The following is a 21,263-nucleotide window of genomic DNA, read 5'->3' on the forward strand; positions in this document are numbered from 1 at the left end:
ACAAAACACGTTAGATAAAATGTCAGTAAAAAGGTATCTATCCATGTACCTTCTTATTTCTGTTAGCTCTTTTGAACCATTGCTAAAAGTTATGGAGTGACTAATAAACTTACTTTCAAAAGAAAGTGTGAGCTTGTGAGAAGTTTCCTCTCCCGACCGGAGCTGAGTAATTTTATTGAATGCTTTGCCTCCTAGAGACCTTCTATTAATATAAATTAAAACATGTTAAAGTAATCGAATAACACCAACTTTACGGTTTTTAGTCACGTCACGTTATAAAACAATTATTCCCTGTTAAGTATGCAGTATGCAGGTCCCATATAAGTACGTTATAAATCCGTTACCCGCATGGATATGAAAAAAGAACTACGAAATTCCAAAATTAAAAATGTTGAAATATTAAGAGAAAACTTTTTCGTAAAGAAATACCTACTTGCGTACAATATTGCAATATTGTTTTTATTAATTCCATGGTTTTAGCGCCATAGATGCGCTAATGAGTTGTTTCGCAACGCATCTTGCCCAACGAGGATTTGCACTTCTACGATAATTGCAATAATTGAAATACTGTGTTTATGGCGTACCAACAGTAGGGGAAAGTAGTACGAGTTGATCCCCTGGGGTAAGATGATCTTTCGCGATTGTGCTGAAACCACTAACGTCATTTAGTTTCTTTCACTGGTAAAACATAGCTCTGGACACATCCCCGCCTCAGTCAAATCGTAATGGTGGCGTGAGCGATACATCGAATTTGACGAGAAAAAAGAAAAATTGTGTACTTCTGATCTAAAATAGGCATGACTTTGAGCTTATGTTACTTTTATTCAAACAATGTTAAATGTAATTACTGTTGTCGTTAGGCTTTCTATTATGTTTAATTTTAATATTTTGGCCATAAAAACGTAGCCGCGTACTTGTAGATTATTTTAGCAAATATTTAACAATAAGTGGGACTTGGGTCAAGATGATCCCTTCCTATATGTACGAGATGATCCCTGGGAATTAAAACAAAAATGTCAATGGAGTAGGTAAAGGGAAGTGAAATAAAAGAAAGAGAACTTCATATAACTCACCTGAGTCTGAAGGAGATGATACTGAGTGGCTGTACTGAACAGAAAAGTTTTCAAGCGATACCAAGGGTGAAGGATGGATAAAATGTTATGCATGTGGAAAATGGGGCCATAAAGCATGTGCTGGGGTAGAGGGTGATGAAGCAGGTGAATTTATTTGTGATATATTCAACACAGCTCCAGCCAAAAAGCGTTTCAATTATTTAAACGCTTTTTAGCAGGTACTAAGAAAGAATCAGTTATTTTCGTTATTTAATTCGTAAATGTTTTTCTTTTCTAACTTTTTAACGATTTGTTCGCATAATTAGGTACTCCGAAAGGAATATAACCAGAAAAGAATAGATCATAGAACAGAATCATAGGGATCATCTTACCCCTACCTGGGGGATCATCTTACCCACAGGGGTGTACAAGATGATCACTTTGTAAGGTTTTGCAAAAAATGAAATATTTTAATGAAACCTTAATTAATTTCTGGTTTTGAGTATAAGGAAAGTTGGATAGATAAATATACTAGTAGTAATCGTCTTTATTTTTGGTTTACCTTGAAAAATATGTATTTTACAGCGATTCCCGCTTAAGGGGATCATCTCGTACTACTTTCCCCTACCTACCAAGTATGTAGGTACTCACATATGAGAGTACTGTACTTTGAGTACAGTTACTTATAAATGTGGGTTAAATCTTTTATTCTTTGTTAAATTAAAAGACAGTTCTTGAAATTCTTTTAAATAAGCTTATGAGGATTGCTGTTTTTGATAGAAAAAGAATTTGCAAATATTCAAGATTAATTCAAAAGTCTGATAGAAAAGATTAGCCAGATCTTGACTGTAGTTGATATTTAATCAACAAAGGTGACAGTAACTCTGATAACGATGTACCTATTCAATTTAAATAGCCTTTTACACTATTTCATCAAAGTCTAAAAGGTGAATGTGATCAATGGGCACCGCTTATAAAGCAATGACCACAAAAGGCCGGGGGTCAAATAGCTAAGTAAAAGACTCATAAAGGTTAACACATATTAACATACTTTACGTAACAGACAGAATTATTCATTAATAGAAAGGTACTAATTGTTTTAAAGCAGGAATTACTACGCCCCTTACTGATTAGAGTTGTTTTGGTACCTATGTAACTTACCTATACATAATTAGTTATTTCTGTAATTTTGTTCAGTAAATTCGACAAAAAATTATTAACAAAGTAGGTACATAGCTTAAAACTTGAATTGCCTACGTAAGTACGATGCGATGTATCTTTTTACTCGTGAAAAATATTCTTTTAGTCACCTCCAACAGCTTCACGAATTCGAAAAAACGAAGATCCGCATTAAAATTAAAAGCTGACTACAATACTGAGAAACAATGTGAGCGATTTCAAAATGTTTTCATACATCGCAAAAACATGATTGTTTATATTAAAACTGTGATTGTACCAACCGCTGAGCAACTTATATGGTCCAGTGGCACATTATGTGAAGTACTTAGCGCTATGTTTATAATAGTGATAAGTAGTACCTATGAATCAGTTACATTGACTCATAGAGACAACCGCAAACCAATATGGCCGACTTAGAACTATATGGATTTGTAAATTCAATGTAACAGTAAATATTAAGGAAAGTCTGCGAGTCTAAATAGGTACATTTTTAGAGCAAACTAAATAAGTAAGGTACACACATAACGGATTTCATTGTCGTTGATGTAGTGTCCAAAAAAGGTCACCGATTAACAATCGGGGTCTTACCTTTCCCAAGTCAAAATCGAGGGGAGAGCTTTGACAAAATCGCTGAATGAACATTCGCCCTTGCACTCGCTTGCACAATAGATCTGCAACGGTTTTTAACATCTGCCCGCGATCCTAGCCCGTTCGTCGTGAGATGCCATTATTATTAATGCCAAGAACCATAGTGCAGCCACACGCTTTACAACGCCGTTTTTAGGCTCACAAGGTCAAATTTTGATTTCAACTCTAATCACCATACACACGTAAATTCCCATGATCATGTCATGAAAAAAAACTAATTTGACCTCAAACAACGAGTTGTCACGCATCGCCACCCCCCAAACTATAGTCTATAATGGACCAAGAAATTACGTCACTTGGCACCGATCATTAAACCCATCGCTCCGCCACGCTCTTCCCACGAGTAATTTTATCTTTGTTCTTTTGCAGGATGTCCAATTTTCAACGTACTCGAAGCAAAGTCTGGTGGGGTGACTCACCGCCGAGCATCGGGAGTCCAGTGGCCCAGCCGGCCGACTGGAACCACAACAATCGCAGAGAGGAGCAGGACTGGGAGCCGCAGCTGCCGCATTGGATCGCGAACCAGCCCGACCAACAAAGGAACAATAGCATCGACAACATTGCGCAACCGAACAATGTGCAGATAAACCAATGGCCTCTGCGCCACGGCAGCCCTGGCAGTCACAAGAGCCAAGATTCGGGCTTCTCAGACTCCGATAGCTCGCCGCCGCCATCGCAGTACTACCCCTCCCCGGAGAACAACAATTCTAACAATAAATCATCTAGCAGCAGCGATTCCAATAATAATGAGAATATTACTGTGAAGCAAGCGGAGGGCTTCCAAAACACACCAAGTAAAGATGTTGTTGACAACGGAAGAACGCCCGATGTCCCGAAGGGAGCCCCAACCCCGAAACCTCGCTTGCGTAGTAGTAGCGTCATACAAACACCGTATGACCTACAAAAATATTATGAAATTCACTGTGATGAAGAACATATCCAATTACTAAAGGATAAGGAAGATGTAAGTAAGAATGAAATTAATGTTACGCCCAAAAATATTAACAATGAGAAATGTAATAAGGATATTAACAAAACTAAAAACATCTCCCCGAAGGTAGAAAACTCGAAATCAAATGTAGAACCGGGTAATAAAATAAAAATTAAAGTTACACCTCCAAATAACAATAACAAAGAAAATAGTCCTGTCGTAAGTGCAATACATAAAGATACCAAAGATGTACCAGCTAAAAATGTAAATATCTTAAGTCCATCCAAAAAGTATCCAGTGAAGAAGTCGTTTGTATCAAGTACAGAAACTGATAGCACGAAAATAAGCAAAGTAGCCAAAGTAAAGGATTTGGAAACGAGTAAAAATAAGTCTGATGAAAGTTTAGAGTTTATTAAATTGGCTGATGACAACGAAATTGCCGTGAATAACCAACCTAGAGTTCGAACACCGATTTCTAATGTATCGTACGTGCCAACAGAAAGGCTCGCTGTTGCTAGAGCTGAATACAGAAGAAGTTTGTCCAATGAGGATAACCTTCCTATCACAACAACTCCCAAGTTTGAAAGAAATAGACTGAACAAGTCACTGAATTTTGAGGCGCAGAGACTAGACCAACAAATATTGGATATTCAAGAGGGCTACCACTCTTTGGGTTACATCGACGAAGATGTTATTAAAGAAGAGATGGAGCAATCCACGGAGCAAATTCATAAACCTACTAAAGCAATTTTGGGTAAAAATATTATGGATAGTCTACACTTGAAACCAACGAAGAAAGCTGGGCCTAAAGCTAAACATCGATTTGCAACAAAATCTGACAAAAAAGATTTGTTTAGAATATTTCCTTCCAAGAAAGAAAAACCTGGTGTTGTTGAAACACACGCTGGAGGCGTTGTGAGTGGTAGCCGAGTACCATCTCTTGGTCTGCCTAGAACTGCAGAACAAAACTCTTGGGTGATAGTTGGTTATCCAGAACAGGAGCTATTAATACCCAGTTATAATGAAAGGCTAGTTGCAACAGACAGTGACATTAACCTAAGAGCTAAAGATACCCAAAATGAGGATACGAGCTTCTTGAAAAATAGAAGAGTGACTCCTCCGCCACAGTTCCAAGACAAACTCAAGACACCTTACGACACAGACTCGAAAACCGACAAAGACTTAACACATGATTCCAAACGAGAAAAATTAAAAGAGGAAGAACTGAACTTCGGGGATATGCAGTTAGATCTAGCCTGTACTTCTACACCTAAAATGTTGGCTCCCCACGAATACATGAATGGTCAAAAAACCACACCAAAGAGCGTGAGGAAGAATATTCGCAGAGTAAACTTGTTGGAGAACATCAATACTAGCGGGTAAGTGTACGATGACCCAACAAGGAAGGTTAACCAGTTCGGTTTTGCCTTGCTTGCGTAAATTGGAGAGATAATTATAGGTTTTGGTTATTACTTAATAACAGCGTTAACTAACATGTTAATTTATTATTGTTGCAGGGTGGTTCTGAATAACCAGAATGAGATTTTGTATAGAGAAAGGAGTATAGATCAGACGACATTGGAGCGACTTTGCGAGAGGAAGCCCGAGCCAGTGCAGCATTGGCTGTGCGACCTTGTAGGATCCTGTGAGAACGAGTGCATGACCACGCTGCAGAGTAAGCCTTTGGGCGCTGAAATGAAAGCAATGGTGACATCCAGCTCAGCCACCATCACGGGGAACATCAAGAAAGTGCAGACCCATGGGCAAATCATTGTTCATCAATATAGCGATGTATTAAGGTAAATATCCCATTAACCTTTAACTTCACCATTTCACAAACTTATCACATGTCTACCAAACCTTTACTTTTAGTTACTTGAACTTATTTCATTAATAGCATGTTACAGCATTTTATTGATTTCAAATTAACACTTGCCTTCATTAGCTTTAATTATGTGACCAGCTTACTTATGTAAGCTCAACATTCAACGTTCACCTAATAAATTGTTGTTATTTCGTAATTCTAGGCAAATGGAAGCTAATAATTCCAGTGAAGAGCAAATCTGCTTGTTGGTCGCGAATATAAATGAGTTCGTATTGGCGCATAGCATTACGTTGAATACCAAGCCGCCTGGCGAAACTCCAGAAAGATGGGATAAGATCAAGAAGTCTCTTCAACTTTACTTGCAAAAGCTGATTGACATAGGCGAGGACGTCAAGATAGAATTGAATGAGAGCAGACCAGAGTGGAGTCTAGTGCAGAAACACTTGGACACCCTTATCGGCATATTCCTCGAGACTACCAAGGCCGTACTTGTCCAGCAGATGAAGGTATGTTTATGTTATCATATCTCACTTTATCAAGATAAAAGATTTATCTCAGCTATCGATGTAAGACGGAGAAGTACTTTTATCGGTCACGGAGAACTCTAAAGGACATTCGATAGATAAACTCATGGATATGCCATTCAAAATATTGATTTCTAATCAGCTTATTAGCAAGTTTGTCTAGTTAAGATTCAATTAATGGTAAACGGTGTGTGATTATGTGCGTACCTAATACGAGGCAGCGTAATAGCGGACATTACGATGGAATAAACATGAATAAGGATGTAAATGAAATACCAATGGAACTTAGTCTATAACAGACTATTGATGACCTAAATCATGGCGTAAAAGGATAAAATGATTTAATAAAATATTATTATAGCCTGTACTAAATATCCGAAAGATTTCCCAATGTGTTTTAAGTGGCTTTGTTACCTATTAAATACTTTCTCGAAAGTTTTCATATTTTAGGTGACTTTGTTACCTTTCGATAATTAACTTAAAACGAATCGACGACACAGCGACATTCCTTCGTCCCAAAACTCAAAAGATCTGACTCACCACCTGACTCACTCAAACCACAGAATATAGTACTGCAAACTAAACTCAAGTGTTTCTTCCAGACGCTCGTGTCAATAATCGAGGAGCCGCCTTCGGACATGCTTCTCAAGAGCACGCTCACCTCCATTGGCCATTTAGCTATGCTCAGCGACTCGACCGAGTCATCCCTCCACGAGAAATGCACTAAAGTTATGAAGAGCATTTCTGACTTGCCGTTCGTAGACTGCGGAGTGCCTAGAGCGCTGTTAACGGCGATTATTGAGAGCAATAAAAGCTCCATAAAGGCGTTGTCGTTGAGAGCATTGGCAACTGTATGCGTCACAGCCGACGCTGTTAAGCAGTTTGAAGAGGTAAGGGATCGTGGGAGAAATAATTATGTAAACGAATTACCTACAATGAAGTTAATTTCATAAGTTATATTAAGTAGAGACGCCAGCACATCAAGCTAAACACAGTGGCGTCTTGTCTCGTTGTAATACAGGCGATTTTGCAACAAAAATGTATAATCTGATGTGCTGTTGTCTACACTTGAAAGTTTATTGTCGGCTAACAGTTTATTGTAGCCAAAACAATTGAAAGATGACTCACTAAATCTCTCGTTATAAAAAAGCATAGAGGTTAATTTAAACCTTATCAATCATACTTAACTTACGCAAAACCTCCGAGTAACAACTCAGTTTTAAATTTTTTTTTTTTTAGGGTGGAGGCATAGAAATCCTCTCAGACATCCTCTCCGACCGGTCAAACCCTGAGCCTCAGATGCGCGAAGCCATCACCGTGCTCACCCAGATCACAGCTCCCTGGCTGCGAGGACACTACGACCTTACCCAGCTTCACCTCTACTTGAACACCATCGTTGATAACATCACTGGTATGTGCTTATCAAATGAGACTAATTGAGTTCTGTTACCGCCATCTGTTGGCGAGTAGCGGAACTAAAAGCATGCTTTTTTTTCCGGTTACTGTATTAATATTTTTAGTCTGTGGTAAAACTTTGAACACTTCTTTGATTAAAAAATTAATTAGGTAATACTACAATAATGTAATATCATCTGATATTTAACTAATAATTGTAAACAGCAACACCACAGGAATGGTGTATTGGCCTAACTATTGTGTACATTATTATTCAATTAACTGGAATAAATAACAATACACATATACAGTGTGAGTCACGTTAAAGTGTACATATGAAAATAGATGAAACTAGACCTATTTTTATCGACAAAAAAGAGGTCAAAAAATTTTTGAGATTTTTTTAAAAAATTTTATAGAATTTTTTTTCTTCCAATTACTTATTGTAAAGAAAACGTAATAACTTTTAAACTAAGCGGTATATCCTGATAAAATAAAAACAGAAATAATGCTAAATAACAGGCGATATTAAAAAAATACATACAATACACAAAAAATGCCAACAAGTAATAAAATATGATACTTTTTGAAAAAAAATCTGCTTAAAAATTCGTGTTTTTTTGGTTATTTGATAAATTTCTCCAAAAAATGCCCCTATAACAGGTAGTTTTTATTGTTGTGTATTATTCTCTATCGTATTATCTTTGTAAAACCAAAAATTGCATGTCTCTATCCTTATCACAACATTTGCTATGATCGTTTGAACTTTACAATAAGTAATTGGTAGAAAAAAAATTCTATAAATTTTTTTAAAAAAATCTCAAAAAAATTTTGACCACTTTTTTGTCGATAAAAATAGGTCTAGTTTCATCTATTTTCATATGTACACTTTAACGTGACTCACACTGTATAGGACTTAGGTACTTACCAGTAATTTTTATGATGTGCAGGTTTACTTTCTCGTACTGAATGCTGTCAACTGCTCCTTCTGTGCACGGCGTGTCTCGTGAATCTGGTACGAGAGCTAGAACTGGAGAAACGTGAAGACGACACTAGCGCTGCCAAGTCTGACATCGTTGAAGTGTTCACCAAGCATCGCACTGTCGAAAGACTTCTTGACGCTGTAAAAAGGCGGGGACCAAGCATTTCAGTGTTTTTACAGGTAAATACAATACTTCAGAAGAACTAACTTATGAAAAATTCATTAGTTTTAACCACAATTTTGTATTCTACGAGTAATGCTTCACAAATGCTTCAACATAACTGCCCCCTATCGGCGAATAGTTACTCTAATCTTGTAAGTGTTATTAATCATGGGTTTACCGTTTACCTATTTTAACGTTAAAAAAAAGTTATTATTGTACAAATACAGTATTTTTCAACCGACTTCAAAAAAAAAAAAGGAGGAGGTTCTCAATTCGACCCGTATGTTTTTTTTTTTCTATGTTTGTTACGCGATAACTCCGCCAATTATGAACCGATTTGAACAAATCTTTTTTCGGCGTATAGGTAATACCTCAAGGGTGGTCCCATTTAAATTTAATAATAGAAAAAACAACCCCCAAGGGTGGAAAATTGGGGATGAACTTTTTTATACGCAATATCTCCGCCGATTATAAATCAATTTGAACGATTATTTTTTTGTTGAATAGGTATTATCAAAAGGGTGGTTTCATGCGAATTTGAAGAAAATATTTCACCCCCAAGGGTGGAAAATTGGGGTTGAACTTTTTTATACGCAATATTTTTAATTTTTAGTTTTTTTTGTGTTCACGCATTTGAAGTCGGTTTTATTTTTTTAAAAAGTTAATTATAACATGCTCTTTTATCACAGGAACAAACCGCGTCTCTCCTAGCGTCGCTCTCCCGTATCCCGCGCTGCGTTCTCCCGTTGTCTCACCTGACGGCGGCGGTGGCAGCGCTAGTGTGCTTCGCTCGAGCTGCGCCCACGCACGCTCCACGCGCGGCCGAGCTTAGAGCGCAGGCGAGATTACACTGCCATGCTGCGGAGGCGATTTCTAGGTCAGTATGGCATACAACCAGATTTTTAGAACTAAAATCTGACGACGACTCTTCCCAGCTAATCAAACAAAAACATAACCCTCCTTTTGGCGCAATCGGGTAAAAACAAACATTATTAGCATCTCAAAAACATTATGTGCTTGTAAGATTGGTGCTATGTTGCAACAAAAGTTTAAGTTTAGTAAAAGTTCTTGAGGGAGAACAAGGATCCACTGGTCGATTTCACTAACATTTTAATAGAAGAAAAATTTTAATGTGGTTTTGCTGAATGTTTCAATAATCAGTTAGACAAAATATACACAATAATTTGATACTTAAAAAATATACTCACGTAATTTATTTTTCATTCCAGACTAACAGTTGTCCCCGAAGTGGCCCACCAAATCGTTCAGTTAGAGGGCGTTCCCCATCTTACCCGGCTGGTTAGGATGCAGCGAACGCGCCCGCACCTCGACGTAAACCCGGACCAGACCCTCATCCACTGCCTCAAAGCTCTCAGGAACCTTTACCGACACAACCCTGAGGCTTTCGAGGACCCCAAGGAGGTCGAACAGATGGTCCGACCACATCTAATGGAATCGCTGATGCTGTTCTCAGCGAAACAAGAAAGTTATGTTTAGACCTAAGATTGTAGATGTTTTTGCTGTATTAAAATGAGTTGTGTAAAGAAAACCTGTGGAAAATTTATGGAAAAATTACGTAGATATTTTGGTATGAATGTGTAGCGATTAAGCTATCTTACTATGCAATGGTATAATATGATTATGAAATGATACCTACTTAGTAGTATTATGATTCGTGACAATACTATTATTTATTACTATGAAATATAGACTGCACTGTACTTTTAGGAGCTAAGGGTATTTATTAGGCAAAATAAGTTTGACAATGCGCTATTTTGTGCTGAAAAAACCTAATGCACCAGTGCTATAGACTATAGACACTCAAATTAAATTATTACTTACCTAAGTTTGATGAGATTGCCATACATTCCACCTTTTTATTTGTAAGTCTCTTTGTATATAAATTCCCAGATAAATTACGAGATTGTATACTCAAGCTTTGTATATAACTTTATATTAATACAGTTGCTCTTATTGCTCATTATAAACGTGAAGCCATACACTATAACTAGTCCATTCTGTTTTAGCTTAGTTAACTGACCACGGTCAACAAAATTTACGACTAGTTATCATACTCTCTGTATCTTTTATTTACTACATAAGCATGTAACATAAGGAGCTTTACATATTTTAGTTGCGAATGTATAATCGGATATTATGACCATACACATTAAAATTATGAAGTGTAAAGAAATCTACTTACTAAAATGGGATAATCCCACCTTATTGTTATCTGTTTATAAAATAAAGTATATACTCTTTATAAAACATATTTTTATTTCAACTTCGAGTGTATAAAATACCTAACAATAGCCACTTGATCAAATGATAAGTATCAACACTTAAGTGTTACAGAAAACAGTTATTGCCAGTCAATATTAAAAATCCTTACATTTACACAGTAATTAACCCCCTTAGCCATAAAAATGTTGAATAAATACTGCAATAATTCATAACTGAATAAAATGTTATTATTTTATATCATTGTCCATTTTGCTGTGTTGGAAAGAAGCAACAAAGATTTTAATATGGATTTACTTTTTATGAACAAGTGGGTTAAATCTCATTAAAAACAATACAGTCACAAAAATGATGCACAATACATTTTTGTGGCTTATTAGCACCTATTACAATGTCGCAAAATGTCACTGATCAGCTAGACATCCCATTTATATCACAAATTTTATCCATAGGACTGTTTCACATTTTTAGAATGGAATATATCAACAGTTGTCTCATGGCACTGCCGCAGATCCAAGTCGTACACACCAAGGCAGAACTTGTTGTCAGGCGCTTTGAAAAAATCTAATCCTCTGCCTATTTTTATTATCCAACCTGTACTTAATCTGAAACAGGAAAAGAATAAACGGTTAAAAATGACAGATTTAACTTTGTAACTATAGTCTAGTTCTTAATTCAGTCAGTGCCTGAGGTATGGGAGCAGCATTCATGGGAGGGGTGACATTGACATAATTAATTTATGATATAACAGAGCATAAACTTGGGTGTACCAGACCAAAAATAGAATCATGTCAACATGCGATGGAGAGGAGCATTCTGAAAATAAGAAAAATTCAAAAAATCAGAAACAACAAAATTAGACAACAAACAAAACTAACAGATGCCCTCCAAAAAGCTTTAAAACTAAAATGGCAGTGGGCTGGACACCTAGCAAGGTATAAAGATAGAAGATGGACTATAACATCAACAGAATGGAAGGGACCGAAGGGGAAGAGGAATGTTGGGAGACCCAAGGAAAGGTGAGCTGATGATATAATGAGAGCAGCGGGAGAAAATTGGCTCGACCTAGCCCAGGACAGGAAGAAATGGAGCGAAATGGAGGAGGCTTTTGCCCATACAGGGGTGCCACAAGAGTGAATGGACAGATGCTTGAAACTTAATTTAAAAATTGTAAATAAAAGCTTTTTATTATGTTATTTTATTTATAACAGAGCGTACTAATCTGAAGTCTCTCAGACGACCTGAGGCACTGACTGAGTTACATATTAGAATTAATATCACTTACGTTATTTGTCTATCATGCAATGTCTCTGAATATTTCACTTCTAGATTTATTCGATATCTTTTCAAGTCATTTTCTAAGTTATTAAACCACTGCTGTTGATCGTGTGAAGTTTTAGAGTCTCTAGAGGTCAACAATTCTATGTACCTCAAGTTACTGCATGATCTTACGAGTAGTTCGCAAACCCGAAGAAAGTTTTGACACTGAAAAACAAAGAGGAATCAATGAATATTTTAGCTGAACACAGCAAATATCTTTTATTGAATAGAAAATAATGTTTATCATGATAAATGTAGATAATTTTAAGTGAAATCAAATATTGTAACATGTTTACACATACATACCTGATGAAAACTTCGGACATAAGGATCTTCTACCAACACAAACTGCACATCCTCATCTAAAAACCTTCCAAATAAAGTTTTGTAGCTGTGACCAGTGGAGTTGTTTTCTATATAGACCTGTTCATGGAACTGGCCAGCCTCTTTTTGCTGCAAAACCATCTTTTTTATAGTTTCAGCTCTATTCATGTACTCTTCCACTTTTTTCCTGAGATAACATCTGGCAGCGTCATCAATCTCTCCTACAAAATACAAAGTAATAATGCTACTTGTACCAGGGTTTAGTTTAGAATATAAAATAATTGGCAAGTTGTTGCAAAACACAAACCTTTCATCTTGTCCACTAGAATTTGAAGACCTTCTTGATAACAAACTAAAGCTTCAGTATATCTTTTCTTAGTATCCAATTCCACACCTCGTTTCAAAATGTTAATTGCAGCACTTTCAATATTCATTGTGTCGAGTAGCCGAGATGAGGGTGAGAAAAGAATTAAAGAAAATACAGAAAAGTAGTGTTTACAAGTTTATCAGTATTCATGCTGAGTTTTTGTTGCCCACGTCTTTTGCAATCACGCAGAAATGACACTTTTTAAATCGCGGTTTCAATTCGTCCATTCATTAATCTTCAATCTTCCTATTGGTCATTCGACAGTGTTGGTACAGTGGTGTACAGTGGATTTTTGGATAAATTTTATTACATTTCTTTAACGGCAACACTGGCAATCTTTTTTATCTCTTTCATGTTTGAAAAGTCAAATGGGGGGTTTCCCCCTCTTGGAGTATGAGTATTCTTTGGGTTTCCCAGTAACATTAAAGTTTTTGTAATAAAATAGCGCGTGTTTTGACCTGTGGCCATGTGGGTGACTGGGTCTAGCTAGACAAAGTGCATTATCACATATTCGCAAACCAGTCAAAAAATGGTCGAAAGGCCTTTTTTTGTATGGAGTTTTGACAGATTCGATTTTCGATTCGATCGGTCGATTCGGTCACACAACATCACACTACATAATCAACAAAAACATGTCAACAACATTCAATATTATTGTTTCAGAAGTTCACAGTGCTTGATTGGACCCTCGTGTATTCTGTCGGCCGGAAGAACTTAGTTCATAGCCGTATTATAATCCTTAAAAAAAATACCTAACCTGTCAATTCAATGTCAGTGTCAGTCGTATAGTTCCAAAATACTGAACTGTCCTATCGATGACATTGACAGCGGGGCGCCACCGTCAATACCGAATCGCTGGTTCCGATTTTTGCCATGTTTTGGAAACCTTAAAGTTGAACGATGGTAGGCCCCAGTGGGTAGACACTTCTCATTCAAAAACTAGTCTCTATATGTAGCAATTGATATACAACCTTATCCCTTAAGCAATAAAGTGCATTTTGGATTGATTTCACTACAGCAGGGGAACCCGCGGATCAATACCACCATACTAAAAATAATTGTTAGTGTCCTTATGTTGGTAGTATTGTTAGTTTGACAAATGAAAAAAAATGTCTGTCAATTGAGTTTGAGTTTTTAACCGGCGAATTGATTCGTGTGAAGTTATTTTCTCAGATTTGGTGCAATATTACTGTAAATAAACTTTTCTGTCGTTTACGTTGAGTTGATTAAGTTCCTCCGTATCGGGCGTGATAAAGTTTGCTGTTCAGTGTTATGTTTTTTGTGAGATAGAGACTCTTTTCAATAAGCTGTGTTTCAACTTCTACAGAAGTTTAAACTCTTATTTACTTTTCTGTTTAATGGGTATGTTATCTACTTACTTGAAATATTAGATCTATTACAAATCTATTATTCATTAAAAACAACCCTATGTGATGAAAATGTAAATGTACTTTCAAAACTGGTAAATGCATGAACCAGGGCATTGACACTGGTTGGAGAGAAATTATAGGCTTTGTTTAATTAATACCTATTTCATTTTAGGCTTCTACTGATAATGGAGAGTAGAAACAACAAGAAGTGCGTTATTTGTAATAAGAGGCGAAGTCGTGGTGGATCACCCTTACTTTTGAGTAGGTTTCCTCTGGATTCTGACCGGTAAGTTTCTAATAACACTCATTTATTACAAGATAATTTTACTGATTGTGTAAACTTAAAGGCTGGGATTAATATTTTTAATCATACAGTAAATAACCATAACCAATTTTTAATTTCAGTATTTTGTTTCGTACTCTGTAAATGAATTGCATAACAATACTAAAAGAAATTAGTTGATGAATAAATTTCAGTTTGTTATTCTTTTTCTTTTCTAATAGGTATTTCTTATTTCAGTTGTCGAATGTGGGTTAAAAATGCTGGCATAGAAGACTTAGCATATGTACCTATTGAAAAGTTACACCAACTGAAGTTTGTTTGTGGTGGGCACTTCACTCCTGAATCCTTCAATGCCAAAGGAACTCGGCTGAAGAACTCAGCTATTCCAACACTGGAATTGAGCAATCCCATCTTGCCAGATGAAGTTTTGACAGAGTTTCCTCTTCATGTAAAAGACTCCAATAAAGAAAACCTCAAGACAGGTATGATGATGACTTCAATTATTTTTTTTAAATTTAATTTACTATCAATTTTTCTGAATTATTTAGATGTCTTAATTAATTTTCTTTGGTTTCCAAAACAAAACAACCGAATGCAATTTAACAAGGTTCTTTCTTTGTAACCACAAACATGTGTTGTATGCTTATCAATAAATAATATATAATTTCAATTATTAATTATATCTATACTTTGTTACAGTTCTTTATGATCATTCATATTGCATTCCAAAGAAGTCAAATCCAGTTGAACGAGGTATGTTTATCTAAAATATAATTTTAGATAAACATACCTCGTTCAACTGGATTTGACTTCTTAAAATATATACTAATAATATAAAAAGGAAATATTTAATTGTTTGTTTGTATTTGATCGGCTCCGTAACTCGAAGCCAAGATAGCCTAAAGTGCGGGTTAGAACCCCACAGCTTGAATATTGTAGTAAACCCACTCGTAACACAATTTAGCTTAGAATGTGTGTTGAGTTAGAGGGACTTTAGTAATTTGTGTAATACAAATTCTTCAAAAAAAGTACCGGACCAATTTGAAAAATTTTAGGCAATCTACATTAATTAGCCAGGTCAGCTAGTTTAATAATATTTATAAGCTAGTAATTTTTAATGTGAGCAAGACATGTACTAGACTGATTGTACCCTAAAGTTGGGTAAGAACATGACATTTTATTACCCAATTCACATTTCATTATCTGCTTTCAGTTCCCCTTACAACTACAACCAAACAACTAAATTCAACATGTTTGGGAGCTGTGGATATACCAGATTCTGGTATTTCTGCGAAAACAACTTTTGAACCTCTTCCTTCTACTTCCAATGCACCAGAACATATGACCTATAAACCCATTACTCATGGTAAGTGTACAAACTAATTATTTACCTTCTAAAATATGCCTTCCCTCAAACTAAAGAATGCCACCCTGGATGCGTTCTGCAGTCTGCAGTCAGGTCAAAATGAACTTATATGTACAACATTCTAGGTTTCTGTACATTTTATATTAATGCTATTTGACCGTGCGGATACGAACAAAGAACGCAAAGCACACGTGACTGATTGCCTTATCACGACCACTTACAGATTGTCTTGACATACCCGCAGACCGCATCCAGAATGCAGAACATTAAAACCTCTAAATGCCTTTAATTTAATATTATGTCATTGTTATTGAAGGTGGGCCCACGCTTCATATTTTATGAGAAGAGCTATCATTATCCTGTCTTTGCATTTTTTTAAAACTTGATAATGATTGATTGATTTGGAAATAATATGTTTCATAAAACAACAAAATAAATTTTAAACTAATTTGCATATTTATAATATTTCAGATGATAAAAACATTTGCCATCAAGATGCACAGGCAGAAATATTAGTCCACAGTTATAAAAGACCTAAGAAAAACATTGAAATGAAAGGTAAGATAAAACATCCTAATTTAAAAAACTAAGTAAAATTGCTGATTAATTAACCAATATTCAATTCAATTTGCTTTAATGTTGTTTTTTTTACTAATGGAAATGTTTTTATTACAGACACTTCATCAACATTTACAATTAAAGAGAAGAGGCTTTGGCGACAGTTACAAAATGCAAAAAAAACAATAAGGAATATAGCGAAGTCAAGAGTGAATTTAGACAAGTTAGATTCGGAAGTGCTGACATCGTTAGTAAAGGATGTAGTGCAGAATAACAAAAAAAAGTCACAAGGAAAAAGGTGGACTTTAGCCAACAAAATATATGCTTTGGCTATATTTAAACGGTCCCCTAAAGCATACCGCTATATGCAAAAGCTGTTTACGCTACCAAGCACTAAAACGCTCCAAAGGATTTTAAAAAATATACCAATGGAGCCTGGTATAAATAAAAATATAATTGATATGTTAGAGGCAAAAGCATCAAGTATGCCAAAGGAAAATAAATATTGCTCGTTAATATTTGACGAGATGGCGTTAAAGAAACGGATAATTTATAACGAAATTGCTGATAAAGTGGATGGCTACGTGGATTATGGAGAGGGCGAGAACATGGGACGAGAAAAGAAAATTGCAGACCATGCGTTAGTGTTTATGATACAGGGTGCTAAACATAAATACAAACAATATATTGCGCACTATTTTGTGGAAGGCACAATATCAACAGCAAAACTGGCAAAAATTATATCGGACATCATCAAAAAATTAAAAGAAATCGGATTTATGGTTCTAACAACAGTTTGTGATCAGGGATCTACAAATATAGGAGCTCTTAACATGTTAAAAAGAAACTGTGGACAAGGCATAGATAGCAACTTTTTCTCTGTAAATAATGACAAAATTTTTATAATCTATGACATCCCTCACTTGTTCAAATCATTACGAAACAATTTCTTTAAAAGTGGAAATATGTCTTTCGATGGAAAAATTGCACAATGGAGGCATTTGGTAGTTGCAGAAGAACAGAACAGAAATTTTTTAAATTTTAAAAAACTGAATAGTACCATTGTAAATCCAACATTCAAAACTAAGATGAGGGTGAAGTATGCTGCGCATGCTCTGAGTAATACCGTGGCAGCTATTTTAAAAATGATGGCATGGAAAGAAGTTTCTGATTGCAATGATACAGCATTTGTGATTGAACAGTTAGATAAACTATTTGATTGTACAAATGGTCCATCATCTTTAAATGACGTAAAGAAAGGGATCCGGGAAAATGTTTCCACATCAAGTAATCACATTGAGTCTTGGACCTTTTATACTGATAAGTTAAAAACCATAAAATTTATAACAGCAGAAAACACGATACTAAAAAATGTTAAATGCGTAAAGGGATATCAAATATCTATCAAATCCTTAAACGATATTTGGGAAAAGTTAAAGAATGAAGGGTTTAAATATATCGATACCTCTGGGCTCAAAGGTCGTAAAGGACAAAATACCGAAAATGAGTTTTTTATACAGTTGTACTCAGAATTTAATTCTCTATCGATCTGTATATTTAGTTTGTCGAAATTCTCAAAAAAAGTGCCTTTACGACCCATCATATTTGATAAGCTAAACAGAATTCATCGTGAAAATTGGGATGTAAATACCATTTGATTTTTTAGTACAGTTAGCGTGGTAGTAAAGAACAAGTAAACACAAATTTTTGGGCGTATAATGTACATGTAGTATAATCTATTGTCCTATACAACCCAAATGTTCATACCAAAGTCTAAATAATTTGTCCTTTACGCCCTTAGATTATCTAAACAAATATTTTAAAAATCTACAAAGAGAGGATATTAAAACAACAGAGCAGGTAATTTTTATAGACGTTTCTTATTGTATTTAAGTATGTGCGTTTAGAACAAACGAAAGAACTAAAAAATCATCAAAAATATTTAATAAAACTATTTTAGAGTGTAACGATTATGTGATTTGTACATAAAAAATGATGACATCTATCCACATCGGGTAAAGTAATGATGCTTTTTTATTATTTCTCATATTTGACGAAATTAGGTATTTGTCAGGTAAAAGATAATTAAAAGATGATTTAACAAACTGAAAACATGCTATAAAATAACGTATTACCTAATTAAGTTTGGATAGTCATCATACAAATTTGAAAAATGAAAAAGCTAGATGAGAAAAAGAAGTCACCTTACTGTAGTACCATAAGGTGTCATTATTACACGACTGCAGAAGGAGGGTTATGTTTTTTCGAGTGTATGACTGTATGTTTTGTATGCATAAATCACACAAATGCTACGCTTTACAAAAATTGTTTTTAATGATTTCCTAGTAATTTTGACTAACGTTATTTTGAGTTTTGACTGTAACGATTATAATAAGTAAGTCTAGTTTCTAAAGTTATTTGGATCAGCTAATAAAGTATAACTAGTAGGAAAAATATTTACGCTTAACATGGGAAAATATGTACTATAGTGTCAGTTGAGACTTAATGAACTAAAAAGCGTGAATGCACTTTTTTTCGAAGTTATATTTTTATATTAAAAATAATTGGCTTTTAACTGTATTATGTAAGAGTAAAGTAAGTGGATATACTTTACTGGAATGAAAAACTTCCTACTTGTAGTAATCTTACTTACCTAACATTTCTACTTTTGTACCAAGTACAACGACATAATTTCAAGCTATTATTATATTTATGAATAACAATGTTTAATCTATTTAGAATTTAGAATAATCATAGTTTGGTTTTCGTTTATCCTTAATAATTATATCCTATCTGCAGTATCATAAGGTCAACTGGTTGACAGACTGCCCTATAGAATTAAGTCCGCCATTTGTAGTTTTTCGAAACAATGATAATGATTAAATAAATAAATAAAATTAAATTGGTTTCGGCTTTTCGTGTAAAGTAGACATTATTATGAAGTTTTATTTAAAAACGTCATAATATTTTTTTTTCTAAAATTGCTCTTATATCGGAAATGATATCTTCTAGTTCGAAGATATCAAAACTTCTGCTTGCTTAAATAATAGTTTCATAAATTGTGTGCATTAAATTTTGAAGCCACGAAAAATCATTTGATTTCATTTAAAATACTATAATTCATTAAAAATATGTGAAGAAATGGTATATTACATATCAAATACCATAAAACATTAAATATTTAAGCTAAATTATCAATTTGCCCTTGCATAATACCTTACCTGGGTGTTCCGTTACGACCTATGAAAACCTATAAAACTCTGTAAATTTTCCTTTATTACCTTGATTTTGTAGTTTTGTAAAATAAAAATAGACTTACGCCCTGAGTAACTTGCCTAGGACGAATATTTGAGGGGTGTAAAGGTCTTTTTATTGTAATTTTGAGGGCGTAAAGGAAATCTATCTCAGTAAATACTGCCCTAGTCCAGTTTTTCAATACTTCCTCGGAAAATGCTGTGAATTCTAAGCACTTTCTTCTTAGGTCATATTTTAATAGCTCAAAAAACAAAAAAGTTATTGTCGAATAAAAAAATAAAAAATCGTTTTTTGCTTCTCCTGAAAAGTCGTACTTTGTCCTTTACGACCTTTGAGCCCAGAGGTATCGATATGAACCTTAGACAGTTTAACCAAGACTCTCTGGAAAACTTATTTGGAATCATTAGGCAACACAGTGTAACCAATAGAAATCCCACTATCACGCACTTTACTGCAGCGCTTAAAACAAGCATGGTTACTGGGCTGAAAGTGCCTCATAGCAGAAGTGCTAATTGTGAAGCAGACAACAATAAACATATGCTGGAATATAAAGACATTTTAAAAACTAATTTAAAAACAACAGAAATAAAAATTAATGTTCAAGATTCCACAGACACTGAATTTTATCCTGTGTTGTCTATCCCGGACCCTGAAAACTTAGAACAGCCCATTGAAAATTTGTGTAGCCTTGAAAACCAACCAGGAGTATATGTAAGCGGGTATTTAGCTGCCAAACTATTACAGAACAGTTCTTGTTTAATTTGTGAAGAGTGTTTGAGCGTGAAAACTCCTGTTGACAATGATTTGTATGCATATATATCTCTTCGCGAATGGTGGCATGATAAAAAAAGTCTCGTTTATCCAACAATTCAATTATGTACCACCGTAAATGAAGCTAAACAATTTTATCATGACCATATTGCCGACCAGATATATATGGAAAATGTTGGAAAATTCATTTTCTTAATGTTGAGTACAAATTGTAATTTTAGTTGGTTTAAATGTCAACAACATAATAAAGAAATTTATGATAAGATGTTTAAAATATTAAGTTACCTTTTTCTAAGAAAAAGTTGTAAAATCATTAATGACAGCTTCATAAAAAGTGAAAACAATTTTGCTGACAAAAGTAAAAAAGCACAGCAACAAAGCATTGAAAAGTAATCTTGAGGCTGAGGTTCGATCAGCTGATAAGAAAATTAAAGATGTTTATAAATAAAAATCCTATTTTTTCTTAGAAAAAGTTGTGAAAATAAAAGTTTACAAAATTATCATTTCTGTACTTTGTTATAATTTTCAATAATTCCTCATGCCTACAACTGCTATGTCATGTTCAATACTTATTGTAATATACCTATTTTATTTCGAAATAAATAATTTACGTTACAAAACTTCGTTTTACTTACACATAGTATAAAATAAAAATAGTAATCATTAAAATATTGAAGGTTCCTATACTAGATATCGATATGCAATTACA

General features: G+C 34.7%; 2 protein-coding genes across 2 annotated transcripts in view; one reads left to right on the forward strand and one right to left on the reverse strand.

Annotated features, from left to right (window-relative positions):
* The window catches only part of LOC135081180 (uncharacterized), a 61,338-nt gene extending 50,371 nt beyond the window's left edge, over nucleotides 1-10,967 (forward strand). Inside the window, exons 3-10 of the mRNA XM_063975923.1 lie at nucleotides 3,249-5,189; nucleotides 5,328-5,609; nucleotides 5,838-6,141; nucleotides 6,762-7,049; nucleotides 7,399-7,570; nucleotides 8,505-8,716; nucleotides 9,389-9,576; nucleotides 9,929-10,967. Of these exons, the coding sequence (XP_063831993.1) occupies nucleotides 3,250-5,189; nucleotides 5,328-5,609; nucleotides 5,838-6,141; nucleotides 6,762-7,049; nucleotides 7,399-7,570; nucleotides 8,505-8,716; nucleotides 9,389-9,576; nucleotides 9,929-10,196 (3,654 nt within the window). The 5' untranslated portion in view covers nucleotide 3,249 and the 3' untranslated portion in view covers nucleotides 10,197-10,967. The remainder of the gene's footprint in view (nucleotides 1-3,248; nucleotides 5,190-5,327; nucleotides 5,610-5,837; nucleotides 6,142-6,761; nucleotides 7,050-7,398; nucleotides 7,571-8,504; nucleotides 8,717-9,388; nucleotides 9,577-9,928) is intronic.
* Nucleotides 10,957-13,194, reverse strand: LOC135081184 (MIT domain-containing protein 1-like). Its single transcript, XM_063975929.1, has 4 exons — nucleotides 12,892-13,194; nucleotides 12,567-12,805; nucleotides 12,226-12,425; nucleotides 10,957-11,545 (listed from the first exon to the last, which is right to left on the reverse strand). The coding sequence occupies exons 1-4, from the start codon at nucleotides 13,016-13,018 to the stop codon at nucleotides 11,383-11,385; spliced, it is 729 nt and encodes a 242-aa protein (XP_063831999.1). The 5' UTR covers nucleotides 13,019-13,194; the 3' UTR covers nucleotides 10,957-11,382.
* Between the last annotated feature and the right edge of the window lie 8,069 nt (nucleotides 13,195-21,263).

Source organism: Ostrinia nubilalis, chromosome 19 (genome assembly GCF_963855985.1).
Source record: "Ostrinia nubilalis chromosome 19, ilOstNubi1.1, whole genome shotgun sequence".
Lineage (NCBI taxonomy): Eukaryota > Metazoa > Arthropoda > Insecta > Lepidoptera > Crambidae > Ostrinia > Ostrinia nubilalis.

Coding starts and splice junctions, on each gene's coding strand:
- LOC135081184 (XM_063975929.1), bottom strand. CDS start 13,018: ATGAATATTGAAAGTGCTGCAATTAACATTTTGAAACGAGGTGTGGAA. Junction 12,426..12,566: donor ATGTCCGAAGTTTTCATCAG/GTATGTATGTGT, acceptor TTTGTTTTTCAG/TGTCAAAACTTTCTTCGGGT. Junction 11,546..12,225: donor TTGCATGATAGACAAATAAC/GTAAGTGATATT, acceptor TTCCTGTTTCAG/ATTAAGTACAGGTTGGATAA.